This window comes from Coregonus clupeaformis, chromosome 27 (assembly GCF_020615455.1).
Source record: "Coregonus clupeaformis isolate EN_2021a chromosome 27, ASM2061545v1, whole genome shotgun sequence".
In the NCBI taxonomy this organism is placed as follows: domain Eukaryota; kingdom Metazoa; phylum Chordata; class Actinopteri; order Salmoniformes; family Salmonidae; genus Coregonus; species Coregonus clupeaformis.
Window position 1 is genome coordinate 7,739,091 of NC_059218.1, and position 11,619 is coordinate 7,750,709.

The following is an 11,619-nucleotide window of genomic DNA, read 5'->3' on the forward strand; positions in this document are numbered from 1 at the left end:
ACTCCCGCAATTTTTGTCTCATCTGTGATATTTTGGTTAAAAGACTCCGGTCACAAAAATGTTTATGAAATTAAACAATATACCACATTACGTCTTACTAGTAATACATTTGTTTTAGAAACATTACAAAGCATGCTCATAAATTTGTTTTGTTGGTGTAATTTTAGCAGAAACAGTGGCTGGTGGACCAAAAAGTTCATTTTACGCCCTGTTCATGGTCATGCTGGTCATGGCTATGAGGGCTCCAGCTTTTGTCAAATTAAGGTCAAAAGTTGACATGTTTTGTATTTTAGCTAACCCTAACCCTTTTCCTAACCTTAACCTAATTATCCTAACCTGCTACGTTAATTCTCCTAACCTGCTACGAAAAGTCAAATCTGCTGAGAAGTGGACCTAATTGATAGAAAAGTGGGCCTGACATTTAGTACTCCGACTCAGGGATTTGTTCTTCATTACACAAATACACATGAGAAAAACAACGACAGAATGAATATCATTCATGATGACATGTCCAAGTAAATTGATACATTGACAACTAGGGCTGAGTTCCCCAAAACCATTGTAGCACTAAGCTCATTTAGTTTAAATGGAATTAAGATGGACGAAAGACATGATCTTAATGCTACGATGCTTTTGGGAAACAGCCCACCCTGCCAACCTCTTCACCCCTTGACACATCACATCAAGATGGGAAGACCATGATCATTTTATAGTGTGCAAATTTGATAACAGACAAGGTGCAATTCAGGTTTGATTCATGCAAATTGTTCACTGGGGGATTTGAATTTGATTGGCATAGTAGATGATTGGGCCGCAAACAACCCCTGGTCTAACAGCCATAATGTGGTTTCTTACAGTGCATATCTCCTGAACATAGTCATGTTAACAGGAGTTGAATATTTGTATTTCTGTGACATGCTTGTATATGATCTCTGTGCAGGTAGGTTCTACCTAAACGTCCAAATAATCCAAAATGACCTCCAGGATTTCCTAATGATTCTTACATGGACCACCTTTTTAATTTACTATTATTCACTGAAGGATTGGAAGGGGGGAAAAAAGCATACAATTGTAGATAAACACTTTATTCAGCCTGATATGGGTTACACAAAATGATAATCTAAGAGAACTACTTCCCTTTATGGAGCTAATGACATAACAGTTCCAAATCAGCTTTTAACCCTCACCAGACAGCCTCAAACATAAGCTCTTGCATTTACGACAAACACAGCATTATCACATGCTACAGATTGACCTGAGGTTAAAAAATCAAAATAAAACATGTCCTCTCAGCAGTCATATCATTTGTTTTTTCACCAGATGATATGGAATGTTGTTTTGAAAAGGCAGGTAAAAATAAAAAGTTAAGAAAGACAAGTGTTAAGCCACTGTTTCATGTTCTCTAGAACCGCAAATAATATATATAATAATAAATAAATACAAGTCCCAGGTTTCTGCTCCTGTCAGACATACAGGGAGAAAGGGGTTCAGAAAACACTCCTTCACTCCCTTTGTGGAAGAGGAGCGGGAAAAGAATACAGCCCCTTGTGTTATGGCTCGTTTCTCTTCTTCTGCATCATCTCAAACAGAAATCCAGACCTCGAATGCTCAAGTTGTACAGAAGGTACACTTGTACAGTATGTGAGGGCTTAAACGCCTGCAAGTCCATTTTGGAACCGAATACATTGGGCTGACAGTCATATGCAGTGACAGAGGCAAGAGGTATCAGAGGGGGAAACGGGGGTCTTTCAAATGTAAATAGTGTTAAACTTCCCCCCCCACCACCACCTTTTTCTATAATTTTAACAAAGTGCACATTTTTGTTTATATATTACATGTTTTACCAGAGTTTTAAAAATAGTTATATTTTCTGTCATTCAAAAAAAAAGATTTAAAAAACGGTTTACCCCCCAAAAAATCTCATATTTACCCCACCAGCAACCCCAAAACTAAAATTAAAGAATCACAAATTTCATGCTGTATTAACACCAGCCAATGTTTTGTTACTTGACAGAGCCCTCTTTGTTGGCTTTCTGAAAATCTATTTCTTACAGTAAACGGTTACTGTCTGTGTGTGTGAGTTTACAGTTAAAATATATATTAATTTATCATTAAATAGTATGTCTCTTTTACGGTCTTGCATGCGTCGGGGGAGCATTTGGGCAAGCTGTACAAGAAGGAGAGGCATGTGGACGGACTTGCTCAGGCTGTAGGCTCCGGGCCGAGTCCTGGCACTCTTTTGGTCCACCTGTAAACGGGTTGGCCCTTTTTTCATCGCAACCAGGTCAGTCCAGAAGATGATTCTCCAGTGTGTTTTTTTATGAGCGAGTGTGTGTGTGTGTGCATACGTGTGTGGTCCTTTACTCAGTTTCACCAAGGAACTGCTACGATCACTGAAGTTTTGTACCAAGCTTCCGTTGTCTGTTTCTGGAGGATAAGCAGACATTCAAACCATTACTAAACATGTGAACATAGTTGAAAACATCTCAATATGGAGTTACACAGATTGGCTTCCCACGTAATGTGGTGATTAAAATATATAACTCACCTTGCCTCTGATCTGGTCACCGTGTACTCAAACCACAGGATGTTGGGTATCAGGCTTGTGTCCCTCACCAGAAAAAACTCTGATATCGGCCTGTCAGCAGTCAGGGTTTATTTTTTTTGGGGAGAGAGGTGGGACAAAGTTAAAAATGGAGAAACAATAGAAAAAGTACATCATATCAAATGAAAAACATCAGAGTCACTGAGAATATGTAGCTACAGTGCATTATGCCCAGATCTGTGCCAGGCTCTGATGGCTCACTTCCTGCTAAGCCTGTGTGCCCCCCTGAGAGATGTCCCGGTTCTTTACCATGCTGCCATCTTGGGGAATAGCGGTGTCAGCACCTCCTGTGTGAAGACGAACCAGACTACTCCAATGGTGCTACCGGTCACTCCCCCATAGAATACCTGACTCCAGGTGTGGTACAACAGGTAAACCCTGAGAAGAAGAAAAAAAACACCATTTAGTCATTGAGCATTGTTTTGATAAATATTCTTGTGCAATTTTTGGGTTGAGCTAGTTACGACAGTTATTAACGGCAAAATGATTTGAGGAGTTAGGACCAAATTGAGCAACTGTGTCATGCTCTAAAAATACATTCAACTCAAGAAAAATGGTAATTATTTTATTTTTACACTAAGTCTCACCCTCCCCTCCATTGTCCTCCCTCCCTCCCTCACCTGCTGTATGACACGGATAAGGCCAATCCCAACAAGGTGATGGACAGTATGTGTCTCCACAGCAGCTCCACACAGCGAGCGTTGTTCGTTTGATGCATTCTAGACACGGGCAAAGTGCGTCAGCCAACATCAAATGTCATGTATGCAAAATGACTATGGAAAATAATCACTTTCGTGACCATTGTTATTATTTATTTTTTCGAAACAGTCTGGGAGAGAACAGTCACTCACCTTAAATAAAGAAAAAGAAAGAAATAAACAACAAAAAACCAGATGAACTGGGAATGACTGGAGGGCATCCCATACTCCGTGGTCAGGGTTGCGTGAGCTCCTGGAAAAAGATTGGGGAAGAGAATGGACATGAAATTCATCACAAATAGCCGCTTTAGGCAGACATATGGATGATATTAAACGGATGAAAAACACAAATGCCTTCGTCAATGTCCATTATTGTCCATCAAAAGTTTAATTGAACTTTTGATGGACAGTCGGGTGAGTTACGCATGTAAAAACAACGGGCAAAACTGTGGATACTTCCTATTCCCTCCACTGTCCATCAACATATAGGCACCATAGAAAACCCATTGGCTCATCTGTGTTAGACAGATACAAAATCTGTGTCTGGCCGCGACCTAGTGTATATTTGATGCACAGACAGACACTTATTATTGGTGTATGTACTAGGTCACTACAGTAAGTGGCTTGTCACTTTCCTCACCTTCACATGGGCGGGGCTCCCTTAAAATATGCTTCAGCAGCCAGTTCACCCCTTCGTTCAGTACGAGCCCACCAAAGAAGGAGATCTATGAAAGAGGAATGGGAAAAGGAGTAGGTGTCCACACTGTGAATGGATACAGCTTTTAGAAATGTGCTTACAGTAATGCATCTTGCAATATTACCCTAATCTTTCATATTAATGGCCAATAATAATCTCATCTATATGACCTTGTACAAGCATTTCTTTAGGTAGAGGTTTAGCGTGCGTCATGTGTGAGTGTGACACGTGTCCTGTCCTCATTTAGTAGTCCAGCATGGATTTGGATAGCCCCATTTGGGACCTCCTTTCTGGATTTTTGTAATAGAGTACCCATATGGGGCAAGGATCTGGGTTACATTACTTACCGTGTGCAGTTCACGCTTGAACACTATGAGGGTGACAAAGCCCACAAGGATCGCTATTGGTAGCAGGCTGGTGTAGGCCAACAATTGTCCTGTCAGATCACCTTTGTGAAAAAAAATACAATATACACAATCCCTTTGCAAGACAGACAATTTGAACATTCAGGGGAACATACTGCGGGGCATGGGGGTATATAGGTTGTGGGGTGGCTACCTATCTAGTTATGACTCTCAGGTGGAAGGTGAATATGCTATGGCGAGTTCTCATGCCTTTACCTTTCCAATTCACTTACTGTCAGATCAGTTATGATTGAAGGAGAATGGGCATGCATCAAGCAGCAGTTACATTCTCAATGCCTGGATCTTATACAGCTAATTGTTAAGTTAATATTCAAACACCATACATTTAGCTAGTTTAATTGCATGATGAGATTCATTTTGTATCGATACCACCGGGTGCAGGGTTAGTTTGCCAGCTAGCTAGTTGGTTGGTTACTACTATAGCGAGCTAACTTAGCTAACTAGGTAACTAGCTAACGTCAAAGTCATTACAAATTATCAATTTGCGTGATAAAGGTAACACTATCCACATACGTTTTGTCCATTTTTAGGCTTGGAAGGCGTAACCTTTACTAGCCAACTTACTACCGTACAGTGTCTTTCAGCTAACTAGCTACTTTGCGATCAATAAAAACTAGTTGGCTATACTGGGCCAGTAACTAGTCAAGTAGGAAACTATACGCGGCAAACTACATTTTATTCTGGCCATACGCTGTTTCATGACCATTTAAATGCAACATTGTATGTAGCAATGCAAGCTCGAAGTAGTTATCTTTGCATTGTGGACAATTTTTCCAACTGCGCATGCGGAACTGTCACACTATTTGGCAGTTAATGTTAGCTACGTTCCCTGCGAAGCTGTGTCTACGCTTTTTATTGTCTCACTATTTGGCAGGTCACGTCGGTCGTGCCCATTCAGTTGCAAAACATCCCACGATATTACATTTAATATCTTGCACATTACCAAAGCATCGAGTATTTATCAGACAAATGTAAAATAAGAATGATTAGTCAATACACTTACCAGCAGGGAACTCTACGTGGGTTAACGATATCGACCGCCATCGAGGTGGTACCGAGCAGTGTTCTTCCGACGCCATTTTACCCGGACACCGGGCAATGTGGATCGACGAATCAAAACGTAATACCAAAGTCCGTCTAACCAATACGAAACACGGTCCCTTCAGTCATTCACAAGAGTAGAAAGAAACCTGTACTGGAATATAAAGGAGGAGTTATCGTCCAAAGAGGGGATTCGATTAATCCCGTCCGGGGCCCGTGTAGTCGTGTTTTGCATCTGCTGAAAGTTGATAGCGTTCGATATGGAACCGGGCTGCTTCCTGGAAGTGAGCCAGGTGCGCTGTTCACAGCCCATCGCGAAGTCGGCTCTAAACAAAAGTGACGTAATTAAGCACGTGTAGTAATGCCGCATTCAAAACCACTGGGAACTCAGAAATCTCGGGAAAAAACGAACCATGACTGGCAAAATTCGCTTTGGTCATACATCTCGGAATTCCAATTCGGGAACTCTGGGCACTTTCTAGAGCTCGACTTTCTGACCTGAAGATCACTGACATCATGGTTCAACCTTGTTTTTTTAATGAGTTCCCAGTTGTCTTGAAAGCACCATTATTACTAGGATCCCGTGTTTCCCATGCAAAAGGGATTGCTTTTGTTAAAAACGCTTTATCTGTCATCCCAATGAAAACGAGTTACTATATGGAAACATTTATTATATGGAAAAGTGATGTATGTTTCTGGACGATGCACCATGCTGCCTTGTGACAGAGCGGTGCAGATTATTGTTCGATTTGAGAAGGGTGCGCCTCCCTCCCCACTTGCGCTCGATGACGTGACAGGCCTATGCCCAGGGCCCCAGGCTCAGCATAATCAATTCCGCCAAATGATCATGGTGCTATTGCTCGAGTCTTGTCCAATCACAGGGGCACAACTTTCACTGGGGACAGGGGGGACATGACCCCCCCCCAGTTTTATAATTGTACTGTGAAACAAAACACAGCTCCAATGTGTTTTAGGACCATGCGGATGCCGCAGAGCTGTCGGGTAGGCTGTTTTCCGGCAAAACAGAGCATGCGGACAGGCTGTGTGAAGGCAAAGCTTCTGAAAGGCTGGTGTATAAGACCAGCACGGGAGAGATTAATAGAGGCAGCTGCTGTCTGTGTACTTGCGCTTTTCTCAGAGTTGTAAAAGCAAGCAGAGCAGAAACTGGCTACTCTTCAGTTGACTGATCTAGCTGGCAAGGTAACTGCTATTTGACAGAAAAAAAAGACCGATATATTCTGACGTTTCTTCAGTGTAATGTGAGTTTCTATTAGTCAGTATAGCAATGTAACGTTATTGATCTGTCAGTTTCCCTAGCTAATTCCCTACCTTTCACACTGACACAGTATAAATAGCTCTACAGGCTTCACTGTCATGGTGCACAGTCAGTACAACATTATGCTCCTCATGTCTTACATTTACATTTTAGTCATTTAGCAGACGCTCTTATCCAGAGCGACTTACAGTTAGTGCATACATTATTTTTACATACTGGCCCCCCCGTGGGAATCAAACCCACAACCCTGGCGTTGCCCATGCTCTACCAACTGAGCTACATCCCTGCCGGCCATTCCCTCCCCTACCCTGGACGACGCTGGGCCAATTGTGCGCCGCCCCATGGGTCTCCCGGTCGCGGCCGGCTACAACAGAGCCTGGATTCGAACCAGGATCTCTAGTGGCACAGCTAGCACTGCGATGCAGTGCCTTAGACCACTGCGCCACTCGGGAAGGATTAGATGGTGACAGGTGTCCCTGCCTGGTCAGACAGCCAGGGAAGACCAGTCTACGGCGCTCAGGTGAATTTTGCAGTATATTATAACAATCAGTGAATGGATACGAAGTTCCATCTTGAGTTGATGTAGGCTACAGTCTGGGATCTGGGAATAATGGTAATTTCAGTTAGTGAACCATTGATTCTATTCTTGGATAATATCATGTATAAATGTACAGCAAGGTATTTCTTTATCATGCCTCATCTGAGCAGGATCAGATGGTGACAGGGGGTCCAGCAGGGTCAGGCAACCAGGGAAGTTCAGTCTGTGACGGCGCTGAGGTGAACATTTGCCGATACAACAATATTCTCTCTGTGCAAACAACACTGGACAAGCAAGAAGCTTCAAAAGATTGAAAACATTTATATATAGTCTGACAAACCTCTAAAGTTGATTTCCAAACTGTATCAAGGGTTGACAGTGGCTTTTCCTGATGACAAAATATGTGAGGAAGACCTGGGAGACACTATTGATGATGATGAATGGATACAGATATGTTAGAATGCCCCGTCGTGTTAACATAATTTCAGACATACATGACTGCAGTTTAAGACCATCCATTGAACTATATGCCAGTTAAACTGAATATCATGCACTGTTTCATGCTGGAGGTGTAAAACACAAAAAGGGGACATATTTGCATATGTTATGGTCTTGTGAAGGCTGGCTGAATTCTGGTAAATGCATTTCTTAGCCGCTATAGATGCTAGGTTACACAGTTTCTTCTGATAAGTCTCCAGTATCAACATTTCCAAGCAACCAAGCTTGGAAATGTTGATACTGGAGACTTATCAGAAGAAACTGTGTAACCTAGCATTTATAGTGGCTAAGAAATGCATTGCCATTAATTGGAAGGTTGATTATCTTCCCACAATGGATAGCAGAAATGTCAAGTTATGCATCACTAGATTTGATTTATTACAAGATTAAGGGTATACTGTGCAATTTTCATATGGTCTGGATTCCTTATATGGAATACAGTATGACTAAAGGAGTCTGTATTGAAAACATGCCCATATCAGGGGAGATACCTATTTAGGCAATCCCTAACTGCTAGGCTGCTCAGTCCTGGCCCTGGGGGTCTGCCGTCCTGTGTGTTGTCACTCTGGCCTTGGCCTAACACACCTGAAACCATAATTAATGTTTCACTAAGATCCTAAAGCTGAGTGGGGTGTGTTGGGTTGGGGACCTGCAGGGCCGTGGACCCCTATGGGCAAGGCGGGGTGACCCAGCTATATTGTGTGCAAGTAAAAAGCTCTACAGTACTAATAGGCCTTTGATATTAATTATATGGAGGATGTACTGTTTCTGTGTGTTAATGTGTAGGAGGTATATGTGTGTGTTTTTATTCAACTTTTGATTTCCAAACCTTTTCTTTGAGACATAAAAAAAAAAGATGGGAAGGAAGTTGTGTTGGGGAGAGAGTTGAGTTATTGACTATATTGGTGGGGGTCGGGCGTACAGGTGGCTCAGGCTGGCTGGGGAGTCTGGCTGAAATGTAATATAGGGGATGTCTTAATAAAGACAATCAAAAGTTAAGTATTTGTACTTCATTTGTAAGGGTTGTTCATTTGTTAGGCTATTGGTTAAAGGTGGAACACATTATTGAATTATCATTGATTTAGTCCAGTCTTATCACTTAAACATATTTAATAATGATCTCTTACCTAGCTTGATGACTGTGGGCATTTTTACTTACTTTTCGTTGTGTGGGTCATGAGCTTTAGATGCCCACAAAAATGGGAGGATCCCCAGCCCCCCGCCAAGTTATGTCCCCCCCCACTTCTAAAAACCAAAGTTGCACCCCTGTCCAATCATGTGTCACTTAGAGAAATATGAAAATTAGTTTTATTCATAAATTTACATTTTAGTCATTTAGCAGATGCTCTTATCCAGAGCGACTTTACAGTTTTTTTTCATAAATGAGTGAATGGGAAGAGATTCTTGCCCCAAAACTATTTGGTGATAACTAAATACATATGCCTTGGTTGGGTTTTTGTTGCCTTCAGTTCTTGACACGCACCCAACCAAGGCATATGTATTTAGTTAATTATCCTAAAATAGTTGTCTGACCCCATACTTTCATGTACAGTACAAAGGCTACAGCAAAGAAATGTGAAAGTAGATGTAATCATAGAATTGTCATTCACACTTGACTATTGACTTGAAATATTGATTAATGTCTTTTAGGCAATGCAATGCAAAAAGCCAGACAGTCATCATTTGTGTCTGATTGGGAAAAGGCAAATAGATATTTTAAAAAATAACGTAAAACATGTTTACAGTTTGCGCTGGCTTTGTAATTTCACAACCAAAAAGACAACAAAAAGGCAAGAATATGACAGTGTACAACAAGTAATTTCATACTTAAAATGAAGACTTCTTACTCTGTGTTCTCCTCTTTGGCCATTTGAAATCATCATAAACCTACTGTTTCTTAATGCTGACCGTTAAGAGATTGAATAAACAAAGCCTGTCTCAGCATACTGTAAGAGTTCCTATACCTGAATTCTGAGGTTGAAGTATAAGCCATACAGAATAAACAGTATTAAAGAGTTATAATCGTGAAGAGTTATCACTAAATCTGCTATTTTCTGTGTTGATCTCAATTGTTTCTAGTTTTGATAACACAATTACTGATAATTAAGGGAATTAATTGGGAATGAATTAAAGGAAGTCACAGGGCATCTAATGCAATCCAACACTATGCTGATTGATAGGACACATGAACAAGAAGCAAACAGCAGTACATGTATGACAAGAATCCACATGTAAAGGCTGCTGAGGATAGTGTGATTCTCTGAGAATACATCTATTGTTTGTTCAACATAAAAGGAAACCAATCTCACAACCCAAAGGCCACCGTTTGGGAATCTGAGCAGTAATGAATAACTATTACATTAACCTCCCATTGGGATGTGATACATACTGATCGATTCATACAGTACTTCATATCATATACATTTGATAGTAATTGGAGCTTAGAAGACTAAAATAGGCAGGACAGTTTTCATTCGTCAATCAATTGATGTAAGTCATCCAACAGAAATATCTGATTACAATTTAAGTCTGAGGGATAATTAGCAAAAATTATGGTGTGTTCGTAAATTCACTCTGTAGAGCCAGAGCGCGCTCTGGGCGTTCGTAAATTCAGAGCATTGTCTTAGTCCGTTCCTAAATTCAGAGCGTTTCGCTATCTGAGCACACACTAGACACTCTGGCTGAGGAGTAGGGTTGATCCGAGCGTTCTGACCTCACAATGGCAGTCAAGCAACCAAACTAATTGGCTAAAGTTGGCTAGCTTGCTAGCTACTTCCAGACACAAATGAGAGGACACATTTCACTCTGACCATTTTACTCACCTTAGCAGAGCTGGTTAGGCTGTTTTCATGTTATCTAGAGCGTTGGTGACTGTAACTGTGCTGCTGGCAACAATTTAATTAGCTGAGGTTTTTTTGCGACATTTACTGACACCTGTCATATTCAAAATGTGTTGCACGTTTGTAAATTCAATAGTTATTCTGCACTCTGGCACACTCAGACGAGAGTGCTCTGAAATCTAAGTAGATAGCTAGAGTGAATTTACGAACGCACCCTTAGACCAACAAATTACATGTAAAAAAAGAATAAACATTGAATACATTGTCTGCCAATATTACAATGGTTATACAATAATGCCTACCAGTCAATGACCTATGCCTCAACCATGCTATCCAACAATTTTGATTTAGAAAATTGGGTTAGAAGAGCAATTAAATATTTCTTTTTTTAAGTGCAAAAAAGACAAACGAGGTCTTTCATGTGCCAAAAAACAAGACAACAAAACTGGTTATAGAAAGGCTCCATATACAGTAGTCGGTATTTTTAAGTTAGGCTTCAAGATTGACATAAAATATGGGATATTAGCCTGGAACCAAACAGATATGCTCCGTTTCATAATTGTTTCACCACCAATATATGGATTTGGATTGCACTGTTTGGATTCCATGCGAACAGGATACCCCTAAAGCACTGATTCTGAATATACAGCTACATTATACTGAAATCTTTAATATATCAAGATCACACTTAACCGTATACTAAACGTTGCAATTTTAACGTACCTAGATTGTCATCTACTCTTGTCAATCCCCATTTCAACAAAATGTGAGTGTTATTCAACCAAACGTGTGGCATAGAGCTCAGTACAAGGTAGCTGTGAATTCAAACATGTAAAGTAGAATAGGTCCTGTCTTTCGTTGAGGGCAGAGGGCATGTGGGAATACTAGTAATGGGAAGCAATTCAGAAACACAATGCTTTTCTCAAAAACAGCTAAATTAACCTTTTCAAAAAGTCTGAAAATGGCAACATATCCTCCCATTCCATTAGGCTTGAAAATTG

At 40.8% G+C, this 11,619-nt stretch overlaps 1 protein-coding gene across 1 annotated transcript; it reads right to left on the reverse strand.

Moving 5' to 3' along the window:
- Window positions 1-1,069: 1,069 nt before the first annotated feature.
- On the reverse strand, window positions 1,070-5,746 carry LOC121541435 (dolichyldiphosphatase 1). The gene is made up of 8 exons (XM_041850434.2): window positions 5,429-5,746; window positions 4,348-4,448; window positions 3,944-4,028; window positions 3,457-3,556; window positions 3,226-3,324; window positions 2,855-2,983; window positions 2,549-2,638; window positions 1,070-2,427 (listed from the first exon to the last, which is right to left on the reverse strand). Exons 1-8 carry the CDS (start codon window positions 5,502-5,504, stop codon window positions 2,391-2,393), a joined length of 717 nt encoding a protein of 238 aa, XP_041706368.1. The 5' UTR covers window positions 5,505-5,746; the 3' UTR covers window positions 1,070-2,390.
- Between the last annotated feature and the right edge of the window lie 5,873 nt (window positions 5,747-11,619).

Excerpts from the sequence above, each read along its gene's own strand:
- LOC121541435 (XM_041850434.2), bottom strand. The coding sequence starts at position 5,504 with ATGGCGTCGGAAGAACACTGCTCGGTACCACCTCGATGGCGGTCGATA. Across the intron at positions 4,449-5,428 it reads CCACGTAGAGTTCCCTGCTG|GTGATCTGACAGGACAATTG; the intron begins GTAAGTGTATTG and ends TTTTTCACAAAG. Across the intron at positions 2,984-3,225 it reads TTATCCGTGTCATACAGCAG|GGTTTACCTGTTGTACCACA; the intron begins GTGAGGGAGGGA and ends TCTTCTTCTCAG.